We start from the raw sequence: 18,482 nt of genomic DNA, 5'->3' as shown, positions 1-18,482 counted from the left end.
TTTCTCATGTTTACTTGAACGTCATTAGGTAATCCCACTACCTAAATCCAAATATCTAATCAGCCAATCATATGGCAGCAACTCAGTCCATAAAAAGCATGCAGACATGGTCAAGAGGTCCAGTTGCTCAGCCCAAACATCAGATTGGGAAGAAATGTGATAGATGACTTTGACCATGGAATGATTGTTAGTGCCAGGCAGGGTAGATTGAGTATCTTAGAAACAGCCGATCTCCTGCCATTTTTACACACCATTCTCTAGAGTTTACGGAGAATGGTGAGAAAAACAAATAGTATCCAGTGAGCGACAGTTCTGACAGCAAAAATGCCTTTTAATGTAAGGGCTCAGAGTAGAATGGCTAGACTGGTTCAAGCCAACAGGAAGTTAACAGTAACTGAAATAGCCAAGCTTTACAACAGTGGTGTGCAGAAAGGCACCTCTGAACACAACAGCAGCATTACCTAATGAAATGGCTACTGAGTGTATATTTGCCACCCAACTGCCTGGTAACTATAGAATCTGCCCTTAATGGTGGCATCTTATGGAAGCTTTTTGATGGGACAACAATGACATAGGCCTGTTCTTCAACTTTGATTGGAGAGAGAAGCAGTTTCTTCAGTGGAAAGGGTTAAAAGTGGGTATACTGTAAGTGGATGAAAATTCAGAGCACAAAACATCAAACTGCACTGTCTCACATGCACTAAAAAGAATCCCCAAGATTTTCCCCAGACTTCGTGCTTTCAATCTGCTTTTTCCCCAGTTCTCCATTCAATAAGAACTCACCACCAGTCTGGTGAACACAATGCCAATTCATGTGACTTTATTCATGACTTCTCTGCATGTTTGAATGTGCCCTGTTCTAATTTTCATGTATGACTGGGGGGAGAAAAACTACTGAAAGTGATATTTAACTCCAAATCAGAACTGTTAAAATCAGTTCAGCAGGGCAGGTAGCTACATTGTGCCTTACAAAAGGACAGAATACAGCAGTGCATATGCCATGACACACATCCTCATCATTGTGAATGCACTAGACTTTTATTTACAAAATAAAGCCACTCCAAAGTCACTGGAGAAATCTTGTACAAAACATTGGCTAAACACTTTAGAACTATTTGCTATCTCCCAGTTGCTGTTTTGTCTGTGTCCTTTTCAGGGGTATTATATAGATTCCATTCTTGGCTTCTTTCAGTCTCCACCACCGACCCAATCTGCAAAGAACAGTACAAGTTTCATTCAATACATTGCACAGAATTTTCAACCTGCCAAATCAGTGCTATATTTCATTAGGAGTCTGGGGAAATTTGGTATGTCCTTAAGAATCCAGCAAATTTCTACAGATGTAGTGTGGAGTGCATTCTAATTGGCTGCATCAATGTCTGGTATGCCAATGTAAAGGACTGGAAAAAGCTGCCAAGCGTTATAAACTCAGCCAGCCAGCTCCAAGCTTTCCCACCAGAGGACACCTTCAAAAAGGTGATGCCTCAAGGCAGCAATGTCCATCATTAATGACCCCCACCACCCACGAGGCTCTCTTCTCATTACTACCATCAGGGAGGTGATACAGGAGCTTAAAGACACACACCCAATGTTTTAGGAACAGCTTCTTTGTCTCCATCAGATTTCTAAATGGTCCATGAACCCATGAATACTACTTCACTATTTTTTCTTTTATTTCTGATACACAATGGATTCTAGTTAATTGGGACACATCAGGACCAATATATTTTAGCCCAATTATGCAGCTGCCCCAATTAGCCAAGGCTTCATGGAAATAGTTTGAAGAGACAAAACTACGTTTAACTGTGTAACGAATTGTATTTAAGTGAAGTACAGAACAAATTAGAACACTGTCATTACTATAAAACTATTATTTCCTAATAGAAGTTGATGGAGAAATTTGTACAGTATACACTGCTGTGCTCTTTTGATTGACTGTAAATGAACAAAATCACCGCAGCCACCTAGTGCAAACAGTAGGCTGACAGCCTTCATTGTTGTCCTGCATGAAGTAGTGTCAAAAATCATGGCTGTTTGAAAATGTGGTCAATAACATAACACAAGGACAAGCAACTGACACTATTTAAAAACTGGTGAACGCAGCAGGCCAGGCAGCATCTCTAGGAAGAGGTACAGTCGACGTTTCAGGCCGAGACCCTTCGTCAGGACTTCCTTCAGTTAGTCCTGACGAAGGGTCTCGGCCTGAAACGTCGACTGTACCTCTTCCTAGAGATGCTGCCTGGCCTGCTGCGTTCCCCAGCAACTTTTATGTGTGTTGCTTGAATTTCCAGCATCTGCAGAATTCCTGTTGTTTGCCTATTTAAAAACTGTTCGCTCCAAGTATGGCACACAACTGGAACTGTTCAGCCACTATCTTCTATTCCAATTAAGCAGCATAATGTTCGAAATAAGGGGGTCCTGCCAACTTTCTCAATTAGCTTTTGTGTTTTATTTTATAGAAAGAGTTGTCTCAAATAAGTGGCTGCCCTGATGGCCCAATTATAACCGGAATTATAAGGTATTTCTTATGTAACATAGTACGTTTTTTTTGGGTATTTCTCTATACTGCTGCCACAAAACAACAAATTTCACAAAAATGTCAGTGGTCAGAAATTGCAAGAGAGTAGTCCAAATAACAAAGCAAGTCTTGTGACAGTGCACTTAAAAGTTAAATTTAAATTAACATCTACTGCAATGCATTTGCCAGCTGCACTGTGATTTCATAGTCATTGCTGACTTACTGATAACACAGGTAGCTCACTCTACACTCAAGCCTCAGCCACACCCACAATGCTGCTCAGGTCACCAAAGCATGGTTAACCAATATAGCCTAGAGGCTCTAAAGTGCCTACAACAAATATGTTAAAGATACTTTGAACAGACAGATTGGAATTCAACTAGACAGTAAATAGAAAACTTGCTTTTGTTTTTAAAAACAATCACAACAGTAAGTGCATTTGAAAGACAAAAACTTCACTGGAGATACATCATTGCAAATATTCCACACAAGTGAACAGCCAAGTAGTCTGAGTAAAAGACGACCTGATGAACGGTCTCGGCTGAAACACTGACTATTTACTCTTTTTCATAAATACAGTCTGGCCTGCTGAGTTCCTCCAACATTCTGTGTGTGTTGCCTTGAATTTCTAGCACCTGCAGATTTTCTCTTGTTAATGAAGTGATCACGTCTGCATTGTTATTTTTTTCTCTTGGCTCCACTTTGTTGTTCATTATCCAGCCTTCTAACACTTAATAAAATGATCGTATGCAGTAAGTTTTATGCCTCATTCTTGACTTCTGAAGAACTTTGGATCACAGAAGTTACCAGATCCAATAAGGGCATAACAGACATGGAGAAAAAGAAAAAGTACATATAAACTACAATCTCACAGAATGAGGGAGTGAAGTGCCTACAGTTCCTATTGCCACAGTATTTCAATGTAAGTATACTGTGTCCGAAAACTGACCAATATTAGTGTATGCATGGTGCTATGCACCGTGCACATACTAATATAGAACAGTTTGTCCAGACAAAATCCAAAATACGTCAGACTGAGCTTCACAGGATCAGTAGAACATCAGAGGGAGATTAACCTGTCTTGGAGAAGTGATATACACTACAAGTACTTGAGCCATGTGTGGAACTTCTCTGGAAATTCAATAACTTCATGCAGTGGATAGCTTGAGACTGAGATTTGAGAGACAACAAACACTTTACCTGTGCTCCTGTCCCACACCAGCCACTAAAAAGTGACCACAACTGGAAAATTTCAAACAATTCACGAAACCAACCTATGAAAGAGGCAGAAGGAAAGATTAGTTTCAACATTGCAATGACCTCTTAAACTAGCTCACAGGTCTTAATTTCCTCCAAAAGGTGAAATTTTTATAACACACGAGTATAAAGTGGCTCGCAGAATGTAGTGTTGATAACCATTCTGAACCAGGGCTAAAGTAAACATTGCCTCGTGTGAAGGAAAAGGTTAAACATGGGAAAAGTAGAAATATCATCTAAAGTTCCCTCTTCCAGTGCAAATTATCATGGCAAACTGACACTGAATGGACGCAAAGTCCTATCCAACACCCATGGAACTGTAGTGCATTACAACACCAGTGATCAACGATTGGGGTTTGATTCCTGGAAGGAGTCTGTAGTTCTGCCCGTGAATGTGTGGGATTTCTCTGGGTGCTCTGGTTTCCTCCCACATTCTAAAGATTGTGGGCATGCTCTGATGGTGACAACACTTGTGGGCTGCCCCCAGCACAATCCTTGGACTGTATTGGTTGTTGATGCACTTCACTGTATGTTTTGATGTACATACAACAAAAAACTAACCTTTAACATCCAAGAGGTCAATTTGAATACTTTTTTCTCCCAGAAAAGAGACTCAAAATGACAACACATCACAGCACCATATGATGTATGAGAATGTGACTCCAGATGGCTGAAATACATTCAATCTCTTCAGAAAATTTGACCCACAATATTTCACAGCCCAGGAATTACATACACCCTGACTGCCTTGGGTTGTATGATGTTGACCCTGTAGTCATGACCCTGTCAGTCATGAGGGTTTCACATTTTAACCTGGGGATTATGACAGGTGTCTACTTACCTCTGCAAAGACTGCAGAGATATTGGGTTGGGGAATAAGATAAACCTTTAAATGCATTCACCCCCAAAAGGTGACAGTGATCGTTTTGATAAAGGTTACATAGAAACATTAATCCTTCTGACTCCAGCACTGCCGTTACTGCAGTGAAGCTTCCTTGTTTCCCTGTACTGGATTCCAGCACTTTGCCTGGAGTTTGGTTCCATGCTTCTCTCCCTCTAGTCCAAGGCACTGTTATTGGATATTATGGGAAAAAGGAAGAGGAACATAGAACAATGACAGAATTCAATCAACAGGTGACAATGGATGATGATGAGTTCATATCTACACATCAGGATGTCTTTTTTTGTATGGAAGAACGTCTATATTTTGAGTGATAGCACGTACTGCTGTTACAGAAGTTAATTGCAAGAACTGTCAGCAACTCTGACCAGAGAAACGTGGCTGACGTGTAACATCAGTTGAGCCAGAACCCAAGGTCAACAAACTGTAATGAGGTTGCAGACTTGGATAATTAGTGGAGAAGATGCAGTGCATCCCAACCCGTGCTGATATTTTCAGGTCAGCTGACAGTGGGGGAGGAGGGGTTGTTTTGAACCATACTCCATTGGGGAATAGGCACTGAGAATGCAATTAGCACCTCCTTTCAGTTATCCCAATACGAAAATAGTGCAAGAGAACCAGAAGTCATGAATATGCAGATTTAGAGGGGAAACATCCCCTGCTATGTATCATATGTGAATGTATAAGAAAGTTGTGGCCTTTTTTTTTGTAAATTTAATTTCTTCCCTATCAGAGAAACCAATATATTTAAGCACTTCAGCAATGCAGTTAGCAATACATTCAGGATGCCCTGATGCCAACCCCATCATTCAACATGATCATGGTTTATCTAAGCTGGCCTCAACTCCTCTCCTGTTCTGGTTCCTCATTAACCCCTCAGTTCCTCAATCTCTCAAAAACATCAATTTCACCTTAAATCAGAGGTTCCCAACCTTTTTTATGCATGGACCCTTACCACTAACCGAGGGGTCTGTGGAATCCCTGCCTTAAATATACCTAACGATCCAGGCTCCACCACTATCAGGGACAGAGGGTTCCCAAGATTCACCACCCCAGAGAAAAAATTTCAATGCACTTCAGTTTTAAATGATTCATCCCTTGTTCTGCAGCTCATGACCCTTCCACTGTGAAAACATCTCAATTTCTACCACTTAACATCTGGAGGAGTGGGATGTAGAATAGCTATTTTTCTTGTAGTTAACTTTAACCTTCCTATTCTTGCTTGGTGTTATATAATCACCCATGTACATGTCATTGTTCAGTGAATTTTTCAGCATTTACAGTGGTTACTTCTGTATTTGTCTAGAAATTTCTTAGTTTTCGGTAGCAAATATCACTCCATTTGAATCTAGATGTTTTATACGTTAATTGTTATCATTGGAATTCTGTTATCTCTAGTCTAAGTATGAGCAGACCACAATTACATTTTAGTCTGGGTCTTTTCTTTGTTCTCTCCACACTGCTTCAGCTTGATCTTTGCTCTTGTAACACTTAATAAAACAAGTGTAAGCAATAAGCTTTATGCCTCATTCTTGACTTCTGAAGAACCTTTGGATCACAAAAGTATCAGGATCCAACAGATCTTATGGCACTCATTTTCCTAAACAGCAGGAATAAAGACACAAACTGTTGAAACCTTCTTTGACAGAGCAATCCTCTCATCCTAGAAAATAACCACGTAAATTTCCTTTGGATTGCCTTTAATCCTACCCTGTCTTTTTAAGGTAAAGGGACCTTATTAGTGTATACCATTCTGGGAGTGGCTACACAAACAGCCTATGCAACTGTAATAAAACCTCAACATTCATAAACTCAAATCCCTTGACGATTAAATACCAAAATATTTAACTTCATAACTACTTTTTACATCTCCCTGCTAACGTCTTGTGATTCATACCCTAGACCATATAAATTCCTCCAAACTTCACTCATTTACCATTAATCCCAATTAGATAATAACTCACTTTCAGATTTCCTAAAAATGAGTCATTTGCTCTTTGATTACTGACACCAAATCTAACTGGCTTATAGTTCCCTGCATTCTATCTTCCTTATGAACATTTTTTTTCTCCAGTCTTCTGGTATGAAACTAATGGAGCTTAAAGGGAACAGTAGAGGAAGAGAAGGAAACACAGTCTGGTAAGTTTCAGGCAACACACATCAAAGATGCTGGTGAACGCAGCAGGCCAGGCAGCATCTCTAGGAAGAGGTACAGTCCACATTTCGGGCTGAGGCCCTTCGTCAGGACTAACTGAAGGAAGAGCTAGTAAGAGATTTGAAAGGGGGAGGGGGAGATCCAAAATGATAGGAGAAGACAGGAGGGGAAGGGATGGAGCCAAGAGCTGGACAGGTGATTGGCAAAAGGGATACAAGAGGATCATGGGACAGGAGGCCCAGGGAGAAAGACAAGGCGGGGGGGGGGGGGGGAACCCAGAGGATGGGCAAGGGGTATAGTCAGAGGGACAGAGGGAGAAAAGGAGAGAGAAAGAATGTGTGTATATAAATAACAGACGGGGAACGAGGGGGAGGTGGGGCATTAGTGGAAGTTAGAGAAGTCAATGTTCATGCCATCAGTTCCACCAGAGAAAGCAGGATCTCCCGGTGGCCACACATTTTAATTCCACATGCCATTCCCATTCTGACATGTCTATCCACAGCCTCCTCTACTGTAAAGATGAAGCCACACTCAGGTTGGAGGAACAACACCTTATATTCCGTCTGGGTAGCCTCCAACCTGATGGCATGAACATTGACTTCTCTAACTTCCGCTAATGCCCCACCTCCCCCTCGTACCCCATCCATTATTTATTTATATACACACACATTCTTTCTCTCTCTCTTTCCTTTTTCTCCCTCTGTCCCTCTGACTATACCCCTTGCCCATCCTCTGGGGTTCCCCCCCTCCCCCTTTTCCTTCTCCCTGGGTCTCCTGTCCTATGATCCTCTTGTATTCCTTTTGCCAATCAACTGTCCAGCGCTTGGCTCCATCCCTCCCCCTCCTGCCTTCTCCTATCATTTTGGATCTCCCCCTCCCCCTTTCAAATCTCTTACTAACTCTTCCTTCAGTTAGTCCTGACGAAGGGTCTCGGCCTGAAACGTCGACTGTACCTCTTCCTAGTGTTGCTGCCTGGCCTGCTGTGTTCGCCAGCAACTTTGATGTGTGTTGCTTGAATTTCCAGCATCTGCAGAATTCCTCGTGTTTACTGGTAAGTTTCAGTTTGTTTAAAAGAGCAATTTGGATCCTTGCTGGGATTCACCAATTCTACATTACTGTGCAAAACCTCTACATTACAACTCAAAACTGCTCTGATACCTTCCATGATGATCAATACTATCCTGTTCCTTTCACCTGTGTCCTAAACATCATATAACATGGAATACTAAGCACCCAGTCCTGGTCACCATGTTTCCATTACAATATTAGATTATCCTCATATGTTGCTGCCTATTGTATGCTGTCAACTCATTGATCTTGTTGCACTTAGATAAAAACTTAAGCTTACATTTCAATGTTTTTTTTTCAACTCTAGATTTGCCCTATGTTGTATATTTTTGTTTACATTTTCTGTCCCAAACGGTCGAGCAGAAGGATACAGCAGGGTCCGACACAATCTTGCATGCTCAAAAAGCTTGTTGGCATTAATGCATTAAAGATAAGTAGGACTCTCTCCAACACAGATTGGTGCTTCAGGACAGGGCTACACTAAATAAAGGGATAAAAACGATTAGATCCCTGAGTGCAGCTTCCAAAGATTCTATAATCAAGCTCAGCATTCAGAAGAATAATATTTCAGTTGCAAAAAACACTCTAAAATCTCTTACCACGGGGATGTCAAAGAGTGGCTCCAGTCGCTTGAATCCCTCTCCACACTTCCAGAGTCTGATCTGGGAATTTTGTGAACCTGAAATCATGAATTAAAACAGATAATATTAAAGCAATATTAGCAAATCAGTAAAAAGAAACACTGATAAACATTCCTGTATTTACCCTCCATATAATGCACCATAAATATAGATGAAACTAAGGCATCATATGATTGAAGAAAATGGGATAATGCACTACGGAAGATGAATAAAGGACCCCAGGAGTATGTCATTCTGTTGCTGGCCACTGCAATGAGTGCATTCAAATACTAGTACAGAGAAATGGCTAATTATCTTAGCTACACAGCAAGACTAGATGTTTAAGACTATGAAAGAAGATGTGAGTAACCACAGAAGTGTTAACAGAGAACACTTCTCAGCTTCATTGGGGCCTGGAAGCTAGGCTAGCACGATAGTAACCTGCAAGCAGGAATACATTATCATCAAACAATTACTGCTACAATGCAGCAGAAGCCCAGAACTGACAGGCAAAATTCAGAGCCAGCCACTTACACAGCATTGTTAATGTGGTAAAACATTAAGCTGTCTTGTGGGCACAGGCTCTAAATCTCCTTCAACAGGACAATGTCATGATAAAAATAGATACAATTCAGATGGGAATCTGGTTGACATGGACTGTGAGCAAAACACTGCTGATGTTGAAAATCTGAAATAAACTCAGAGAATGTTGGCAGCAGTCTGCAGGTGAGGCACCGTCAGCTTGGAAAATAAGATAAGCATGTTTTAAGTTACAAGGAAACAGGTTGGAACAAGCAGAGGAAATGTCTGTGATACAATGTAGACCGAGGCTGGAAGATAATAAATAATTATTTATTGAGATAGGCCCTACTGACCACACGAGCTGCACTGCTCAGCAACCCCCGATATAACCCTAGTCTAATCATAGGACAACTTACAATGACAATTAAACTGGTATGTCTTTGGATTGTGAGAGGAAACAGGAGCACCCGGAGAAAACCCATGATTCCGCAGGGAGGAAGTACAGATTCCTTACAGATGACAACGGAATTGAACTCCGATGCCCGAGTTGTAATACTATTGGAACTAACCACTACCCTTTATTTTAAAATAAATACTGGCAGTTGGAAAAAAATAGAGAAGCAAAAATGTATAAAATTGAAACAAAGGTACAGCCACATTTGTGTAAAAATGGCTTAGTTGTTTAACTTGAAAATGTAATTCAATGCTAGAGGAGGTGGCTATTCCTTGAACTTACACTGGGTGTGGCTGAGAGAATTGCAGGGTGAAGGCAGTAGAGTGGATACAGAATTAAAGCTCCAGGTTGTTCTTTACATCATGGTCACACAAACCTTGTTTGGCTTCTCCAACAGAACAATCACATTTACTGCAAGCACCAAATGAATGAATTACTACACCATCTGGAAAGACTGCTTGGGCCCCTAGGTAGTGGGAAGGAAAGAAAATGTTGCATTCTTATGATTGTATTGGGACAGATTCAGGAGTCAGAAAGGGTATGGCTCCTTGTGAATGATGAAAGTGCAGGGTGGTGGAACCTTGTAGGAGGTGGGGGAAGTTATGGAGCATTGTCTTTTCAATGTGGAGGCTGGTGAGATAGAAAAAGAGCACGAGAGGAATCTTATCCTTATTCTAACTGAGAGCAAGTGTGTGTGGGAAATAGAGGAGACAGAGTTGGGAGCCCAAACTGTGGAACAGGAGGAGCCACAGTTAAGGCCAATGGAGGACATCTTTAAGGCACTGGTGTGGAAATTCGCATCAGAGTAGGTATACCGAAGACAGCAAAACCGAGAGAATGCATCCTTACAGGGTGTATTGCAAGAGGAGGTGAAATTGGGATGATGTGGCAGCTGATGTATTCCCCTGGAGATGTTCAAGAAAAGGTAAAGTCAAAGATGGGCCATGGGAATCAAAGAGACAGGTAGTAACGGGCAGTAAAATAAAAAAAAACACTTTGAAAAAACCGTGGAAGCAGCACTAATATAATCCCCCAGGACATCCCTATTCTCTGCTATCAGAGAGGTAGCACAGGAACCTGAAGACACACATTTTAGAAACAGTTTCTTCCCCTCTGCCTTCAGATTTCTGAACGGTCAATGAACTCATGAACACTACTCCATTATTTTTGCACTACTTATTTAATTTGCCTTTTTATGTATATATTTCACATTTCTTATAATTTCTAGTTTATGGATTGCTCTGAACTGTTGTTACAAAACAAAAAAAGATTCACAACCTATAATCAACCTGAAAGATTCACCACTGATAATCAACCTGATTCTGAACCTACTCAAAAGGGAGTGCAGATAGGAATCTGAGTGAGTTAAACTTGTTTCAGAACAGGATTGAAGCAATAGACAATACGTTCTATATGTTCTGAATGAAGCAAAAAGGACAATGAAGTGCTTTCTGAAAGCATGCTTAGCAACTTTCAGTAGACAGAGACAACATTAAATCGCATGTCAGTTTGACGCACCTGAGGCTACTAAATCACTGTTCAGCATTGCTGCCACAGAAGTAATCCAATTTGGCTGTTTTATGCCTGGATCTCCTTGGAAACCATGAGCTGCCCTGACAGTTACCAGAGGCTTCTTCTTAGTAACTGTCCAAAGCGCCAAGGAGCTGAAACACAGAGGTCAACAGGTTTAAAGTTTAATTTCCTATATTCGGGCAAAACGATTTCTACCAAATCTTTATATTTTAGAAATAAAAAAATGAATAAAACTGAAATATTTCAGACTTAAAACACATACCCATCATCAGCTCCAGAAACCATTGTCTCCTCATTTATCAGCTGAATGCAGTCAATGGAACTCCTGGGGAGCAAAGGGAAAACCATAACTAGCTGAAAAGCAAGAAACTGTTAGGGCTAGAAATCTGAAATAAAACCAGAAAACACTAGCAGGTACTCAGACCTGCATCTGCCTGACCTGTGGAGTATCCCCAATATTTTTGTTATATTTTAAGCTGCAAAATAGACAGTCAGTGATCAGAATAAGCTACCAGCTGTACGGAGATCTCCTAATGATGACAGGCACTGAAACAGCAGCTCTCATCTGTCAACTTTATTCCAATCTCCAATTGATGATATAGTTTTCTGCTACTTGCTGTCAGTCATAATGGCAGTAGGTTAGACAGGGCTTGGGCTCTAGTGGTGGTGTGATGTTGTCTGATAACTGTAGGATAGACCAAGGGGAAAACGGTCTGCTTACTGGACAAAACACATCAAGAGCAAGTTATCAGCTTCCCTTTGCCCGTCACTGCATCTCTGAACTGTGACAGGGATATCTGTAATGCAACTTTGGTGAGAGAAAAACAACTCAAGCTACTGTTGATAATTTCACATTGGAATAAAACTCTTATACATGGTGGACTACCTTAATACTGAAAGAAGTGGACATGTCCCTTACACTAAAGTGCTCTCTTCGTATTCTTGATATTGTGGTAGTTTCAATTCACTTGCAATGGGAATCAATACCAACCCTCAACCACTCACCCCTCCCGACCCAGGTAGGTGCCTTAACCCACTCTACAAGTGATACATGTACAACACAGTACCAGAACATGCTTCCCCTTCTCCCTCATAACAATCCACACCCTTCACAACAAATTAAGGCAATCACATCAATTCTTGGTGACAAATCAAATGATGCTCTACACTATACTATATAGAGTAGTATACATAATATACTATGTTGTATGTTGTTGTGAATATCCACATAATTTCCTGTGGTTGCAACTGTATAAAGATTTTGCAAAAAAGGAGACATGCCGCCAGCCCAACAAACGATCATGCCGATCAAGCATTTGTTCATTGCAGGCGATGTGGCAATTACCTTTCATGAAAACACTTTGGTAGGAAGAATATGAATGCAAGAGAGTGGGGTTGAGGCGGATAATAAATTAGCCACGATGGAATGATGGAGCAGAGCCAATGAGCCAAAAGGCCTAATTCTGCTTCTGCGTCTTATGGTCTTGAAAGGAGGTGCATTCAAAACTAATCTGCTGGAATGTTTCATTTCACAGCAAAAGTAGAAATGTTGAGTCATGCCCCATTTAAATGTCAAAGGTGAGTGAAAGCAACAGGAGGAACTCTTTCTTTCCAGCAAGTGCTGCCTGGCCTGTTAAATGTTTCCAGAATTTTCTGTTTTATTAGCTCAAGTGCAGTTGTATAAACAGTCATTTAAAAGCTGTAAATAACAATGTGTGTCTTGACTATTAGATGCTCCTGTGTTAAATGCACCTTTCTGCTGAGGGCTGCTGACTGCTCTCTGCTTTTAGCAGCACAATTTCACATCAGTGGATACTTGCATTCAAACTTAAGGCTGATTTATACTTGTGCGTACTAACTTATGCTGTAGCCTACGCAAGTGCGCTACGCCGTTGTGAGCATTTATACATTTAGTTGGTGTGTCTGCGTCTCTCTGCAATTCACTGCCAAAACGCCAGTTGGCGGTGGGGTTTCTATGCCACTGAAACTCAACACGAAGAAATTCAAACTTTAAACAATGGCGGCTGAAACTGAAGGAGGGTGAATTTTCTGTGCTTGTCTGGCCACTGAGAGACATGGACGAGGAAATGCATTTCAAATATTTTTGGATGTCGGCAGGTAGATTTGACGATTTGGTTCATCGTCTCCAACCATTTATTTTGCATCAGTGTACGCACAGTATACTCAGAGACTGGCAATCACCATTCGAGTTTTAGCTTCAGGTGGAAGTCAACAGGCTGTAGCAGCTAGCTACAAACTGGCGTCAAGCACAGGGTCCTCCCTAATTTCGGAGGTCTGTAAAGCCTTATGGAAAGCATTACAGCCAGAGTTCCTTCCCTGCCCTTCAGTTGCCCAATGGGAAGCTATTGCAGCAAAGTAGGAAATGCGATGCTACCAAGCAGACCAATCACAGTTGTTCGGTCTGCGTCGCCGCGACGCGTAGTTACATTTTGGGAGAGGTGCGCGTTAGGCTATGGCGTAGGGTTCGGCAGAGAGTACAACATAGGGTACGCGGCTACGCCGTACATTTGACGCACAAGTATAAATCAGCCCTAATGGTCTCAGTGTCACAGGGAAGGGTCTGATGTTATGGAAGGAACAACGGAAAATGCTAACAGTAGGATCACTGCCACCATGATCATCTTTTGCTGAACATAAATTTCAACTGTAGGATCCTACTGTCATTTCAATGGGTTGTCAGTGTTTACAGGACGGACAATGATTAATGAATTCAGCTATGTGTCTGCAATCAACTGCACTGCTAGTCTAAAGGCATATTAATAGGACCTGCCAGATAATGACATACCTCTCATTGCAGCACCTGCACTTTAATGGAGTGTTTTAGGAACAAGTAACTGGCAACAGGTAAGATCAGGTAAGCTGGGGGGAAAAAGGATGACGAAAAGCAAACTGTGTGAGGCACAGCTCAAAGAAGCAACCAACTCAGTTATTTTAAAGAATAAATGTCACAGCTTCTTTATGGGAATTGCTCCCCATTGTCCCTCATTATCTAAACACAGACTTTCTACCAAGCAGCTGTGAAGATGATTAATTCAGTCAGGGCTAAATTACTTCTTATAGAACTAAAGAAAGTATATGATATGGGAAGCCATTTAGTTCAGTGGCTATGGCAGATGAAAAGGAACGACCCAACCCCACTTTGTATCACAGGGTCCCTGTTCTTCAATTACTATTCAGATTCTGACAAGGGTTTCTGCTTCCCTTAATCTTTTCAGGCAGCAAGTTCAAGACCAACACTCCCCCCTCCCCAGGTGAAGAAATGTTTCCTCAGCACCCTCTAAACTTTGGTTTTTGACCTCTTTACCAATAGAACCAGTTCCTTTCAATTTAGATTTTATCACCCCTATCATTTTACATAGTACAATCAAGTCTCTTCAGTCTCCTTTGTTTCTGAAAAGAAAAAAAATCTTATTGCAGGTGAACTTTCCTCAAATACAATACTTTGTACTTTATTGTCGCCAAACAATTAATATTAGAGCGTACAATCATCACAGCGATATTTGATTCTGCGCTTCCTGCTCACTGGATTACAAATATTAAATATTAATAGTAAAAATTAGTAAATATTAAAAATTTAAATTATAAATCATAAATAGAAAATAGAAAAATGGAAAGTAAAGTATTGCAAAAAAACCGAGAGGCAGGTCCGGATATTTGGAGGGTACGGCCCAGATCCGGGTCAGGATCCATTCAGCAGTCTTATCACAGTTGGAAAGAAGCTGTTCCCAAATCTGGCCGTACGAGTCTTCAAGCTCCTGAGCCTTCTCCCGGAGGGAACAGGGACGAAAAGTGTGTTGGCTGGGTGGGTCGTGTCCTTGATTATCCTGGCAGCACTGCTCCGACAGCGTGTGGTGTAAAGTGAGTCCAAGCACGGAAGATTGGTTTGTGTGATGTGCTGCGCCGTGTTCACGATCTTCTGCAGCTTCTTTCGGTCTTGGACAGGACAACTTCCATACCAGGTTGTGATGCACCCTAGAAGAATGCTTTCTACGGTGCATCTATAAAAATTAGGGAGGGTTTTAGGGGACAGGCCAAATTTCTTTAGTTTTCTCAGGAAGTAAAGGTGCTGGTGGGCCTTCTTGGCAGTGAACTCTGCTTAATTGGACCAAGTCAGGTCATTTGTGATATTGACCCCGAGGAACTTAAAGCTTTTGACCTGTTCCACTTGCGCACCACCGATGTAAATTGGGTCGTGCTGTCCGCTACTCCTTCTGAAGTCGACAACCAATTCCTTCGTCTTGCTGACATTGAGGGATAAGTTATTGTTTTCACACCATGCCACCAGGTTCATAAGTTCCTCTCAATTTTCCAGTTCCAGTGACATCATTGTGAATCTCTTCTGCATCCCTTCTAAATACAATCTCATTTTTCTTGTAATGTGGTGACCAGACCAGTACTCAAGCCATGATCAAGCAATACATTCAGTCTCCCTGTTCTTACATTCTTTGCTTCAGATAATAAAGGAAAGTACTCTATCTTTTTCAACCTTATTGATTGATGGGTCTAACCACTCCTTCAGTTCCTCCACACATTCAATATTTTTGTTGCACTCCCCAAATGCGTTACCTCACACTTCTCTGATCCAAATGAACAGACCATCTACTGTATTTCTTTCTGAAGATTAGTTATCCACCTCAGCGTAAACCAATTTTAGTGCCTACTGTTTTTCCACATCAAAAGTAGTGAGGGAGCTTAAAATGAGGCAAGGTGGCCAGCTACTGGTAAACTGAAAGGTTAGTCCTCTAATGAGAAGGGAAAAGAGACAAAAGATTCCGGACAATTACATGAAGCATCTTTGTGAATCTCTACTTTATACTCTTTCCAGTACAATTTGTTTCAACTTTTATAACATGGTGACCATATCTGTAAAGTCAGCTAGAAATAACATTGTTTAGCTTGATTGTGATGCTCTTCATAACTATGCAACCCCAAACAATAACCTAGGATTAATAAATTCATCTTGCTGAGAAAATCCAATGCTTTCAGGAGGGCTCAGTAGGTACAGGGAAGCTGGATACAAGCAAAATCAGTGACATCTTTGGCACAGCAGCCAGCAGCTTTTAAAATGTTGTTTCTGAGTGGCTGCGTTACTGCAGACTTTGCCAATAAGGTTGGGTCAAATGGAGCAGCCATGTTGAAAGTGAGCCAGTGTAAGAATGGGGAGCTGAGGCTTTGGCAAAGAGGCACAGGTCAGAATCAGGTAACTTTTTTTTAATCTAGTTAATCTGTGACCTTACAATGATTGCACATGGGTTTTGTTTTTCAATCATTGTTCAATCATGCCTGCAAGAAAATGAATCTCAAGTTAGTATATGCAGTTTGATAATAAATTTACTTCAAACTTAGGACCTTTGAAAGCTTAGATATAAAGGCAGTCAGGACAGAGAATGCTCCTCTTGCAAGATGTGGGAAGCCAGGGAACATCATGGTTTCCATGATGTCTGCATCTTTGGGAAGTGCACCCATCCTGACAGACTGGGTGAAGAAACTCCAGCTGGAGTTGGATGTACTCAGGGTCATCTGGGATCCAGGACATTAGAGATGGAAGTTTTAGTGAGGTAGGCATACCCCATGTACAGGCTACAGATAGATGGGAGAAAGGTTTCCATAGGGCCATACAAGAATTCTATGGATACGATTGGTGGTGGAATGATGTTACAGAAGCCAGCACCAGTGGCCAGGACATTGGCACTGTGCCCAGCTCTGAGCTAAAGGCAGTGTGCAGTCAGGCAGAGCAATAGTGATGGGGATTTGATAGCAAGGGCCATAGTCAGCATTTATGTGGCCACAATCAAGCTCCCTGGTGCCAAGGTCAAGATACCTCACAGCGGTTACAGGAAATTCTGAGGGGATGGCGAATGCCCGGAGGTCGTGTCTACACAGGACAAAGGCGAAGCAGGGATGACATCTTGCAAAAGAAAGAAGTTAAAGAGCAGGACTTCTAAGGTTGTAATCACAGGATTGCATGCTAATGAGGTGAGAAACAGATACACACTGCAGTTCAACACATGGTTAAGGACCTGGTGGAGGAAGGGCTTCGGATCATTGGGATCTCTTCCAGGGCAGAAGGGACCTGTATGAATAAGAATGCTTGCATCTAAACTGTAAAGGAACCAGTATCCTCACTGGGATGTATGCTCGTTATACTCAGGAGGGTTTAAACTAGAGTGCAGGGGGATGGGAACCACAGACACAGGTAGAAGGGTGGAAGGCAACAAAGATGACATGACAAAACTGAAAAGAAGGTTAATCAAAATGGTGGGTCTGATGAGCTGAACAGGTTGATTTCAATGCTAGGTGTATCATGGGTAAGGTGGATGAACAGAGTAGAATCAGTACATGGAATTATGATAATGTCGCGATTACAGAGACCTGGATGCATGAGGCACTGGACAATGTTTCAGACATGATAGAAAATGGTAAGAGATGGAGTGGCTGCACTGCTGATAAAACAAGAACATCACAGAAGCACTCAAAAAATACTGCACAGCTCATCCATAGAGGCAATTTTGACAGAGCTCAGAAATCAGATAGGTGAAATAACATTGGGATTATAGGTATTACAGTGGGCTATGCCAATGTGCTGAGACACACAGGCGGTAGTGCTGAATCTTCTGAAAAGCATTAAAATGGATAGATCCTCGGGGGTTGATGGCATATTACATATCACAAAATACTGAAAGAAGCAAGTGAGGAGATTGCTGGGGCTTCAACAGGAATATCTGTGTTCTCACTAGCAACAAGCAAAGTTCTGGAGGACTGGAGAGTAGCAACTGTGCCTTTCCTCAAGGGAAATAAGAATAATCAGGCAATCCTTGTGTCAGTGGTAGGGAAGCTACTGCAGAACACATTGAGGGATGGAATTTATGAATTGATTATGGGGAGCAAGGACATGGTAGACCAATTGAATAATTACTTTGGTTCTGTCTTCACTAAGGAGGACATAAATAATCTTCCAGAAATAGTAGGGGACAGAGAGTCCAGTGAGATGGAGGAACTGAGCGAAATACATGTTAGTAGGGAAGTGGTGTTAGGTAAATTGAAGGGATTAAAGGCAGATAAATCCCCAGGGCTAGATGGTCTGCATCCCAGAGTGCTTAAGGAAGTAGCCCAAGAAATAGTGGATGCATTAGTGATAATTTTTCAAAACTCTTTGGATTCTGGACTAGTTCCTGAGGATTGGAGGGTGGCTAATGTAACCCCACTTTTTAAAAAAGGAGGGAGAGAGAAACCGGGGAATTATAGACCGGTTAGCCTAACATCGGTGGTGGGGAAACTGCTGGAGTCAGTTATCAAAGATGTGATAACAGCACATTTGGAAAGCGGTGAAATCATCGGACAAAGTCAGCATGGATTTGTGAAAGGAAAATCATGTCTGACGAATCTCACAGAATTTTTTGAGGATGCAACTAGTAGAGTGGATAGGGGAGAAC

General features: G+C 41.5%; 1 protein-coding gene across 1 annotated transcript in view; it reads right to left on the bottom strand.

The window, feature by feature from the left end:
- Positions 1-1,019: 1,019 nt before the first annotated feature.
- Positions 1,020-18,482, bottom strand: part of rrp9 (ribosomal RNA processing 9, U3 small nucleolar RNA binding protein) — a 49,263-nt gene continuing 31,800 nt past the window's right edge. The window contains exons 11-15 of the mRNA XM_072280717.1: positions 11,291-11,353; positions 11,014-11,159; positions 8,499-8,578; positions 3,719-3,792; positions 1,020-1,211 (exon numbers count right to left, since the gene is read on the bottom strand). Of these exons, the coding sequence (XP_072136818.1) occupies positions 1,112-1,211; positions 3,719-3,792; positions 8,499-8,578; positions 11,014-11,159; positions 11,291-11,353 (463 nt within the window). The 3' untranslated portion in view covers positions 1,020-1,111. The remainder of the gene's footprint in view (positions 1,212-3,718; positions 3,793-8,498; positions 8,579-11,013; positions 11,160-11,290; positions 11,354-18,482) is intronic.

Source organism: Mobula birostris, chromosome 16, assembly GCF_030028105.1.
Source record: "Mobula birostris isolate sMobBir1 chromosome 16, sMobBir1.hap1, whole genome shotgun sequence".
Taxonomy (NCBI): domain Eukaryota; kingdom Metazoa; phylum Chordata; class Chondrichthyes; order Myliobatiformes; family Myliobatidae; genus Mobula; species Mobula birostris.
Note: the sequence above shows the minus strand (reverse complement) of the source record. Positions and strands in the feature narration are given on the sequence as shown.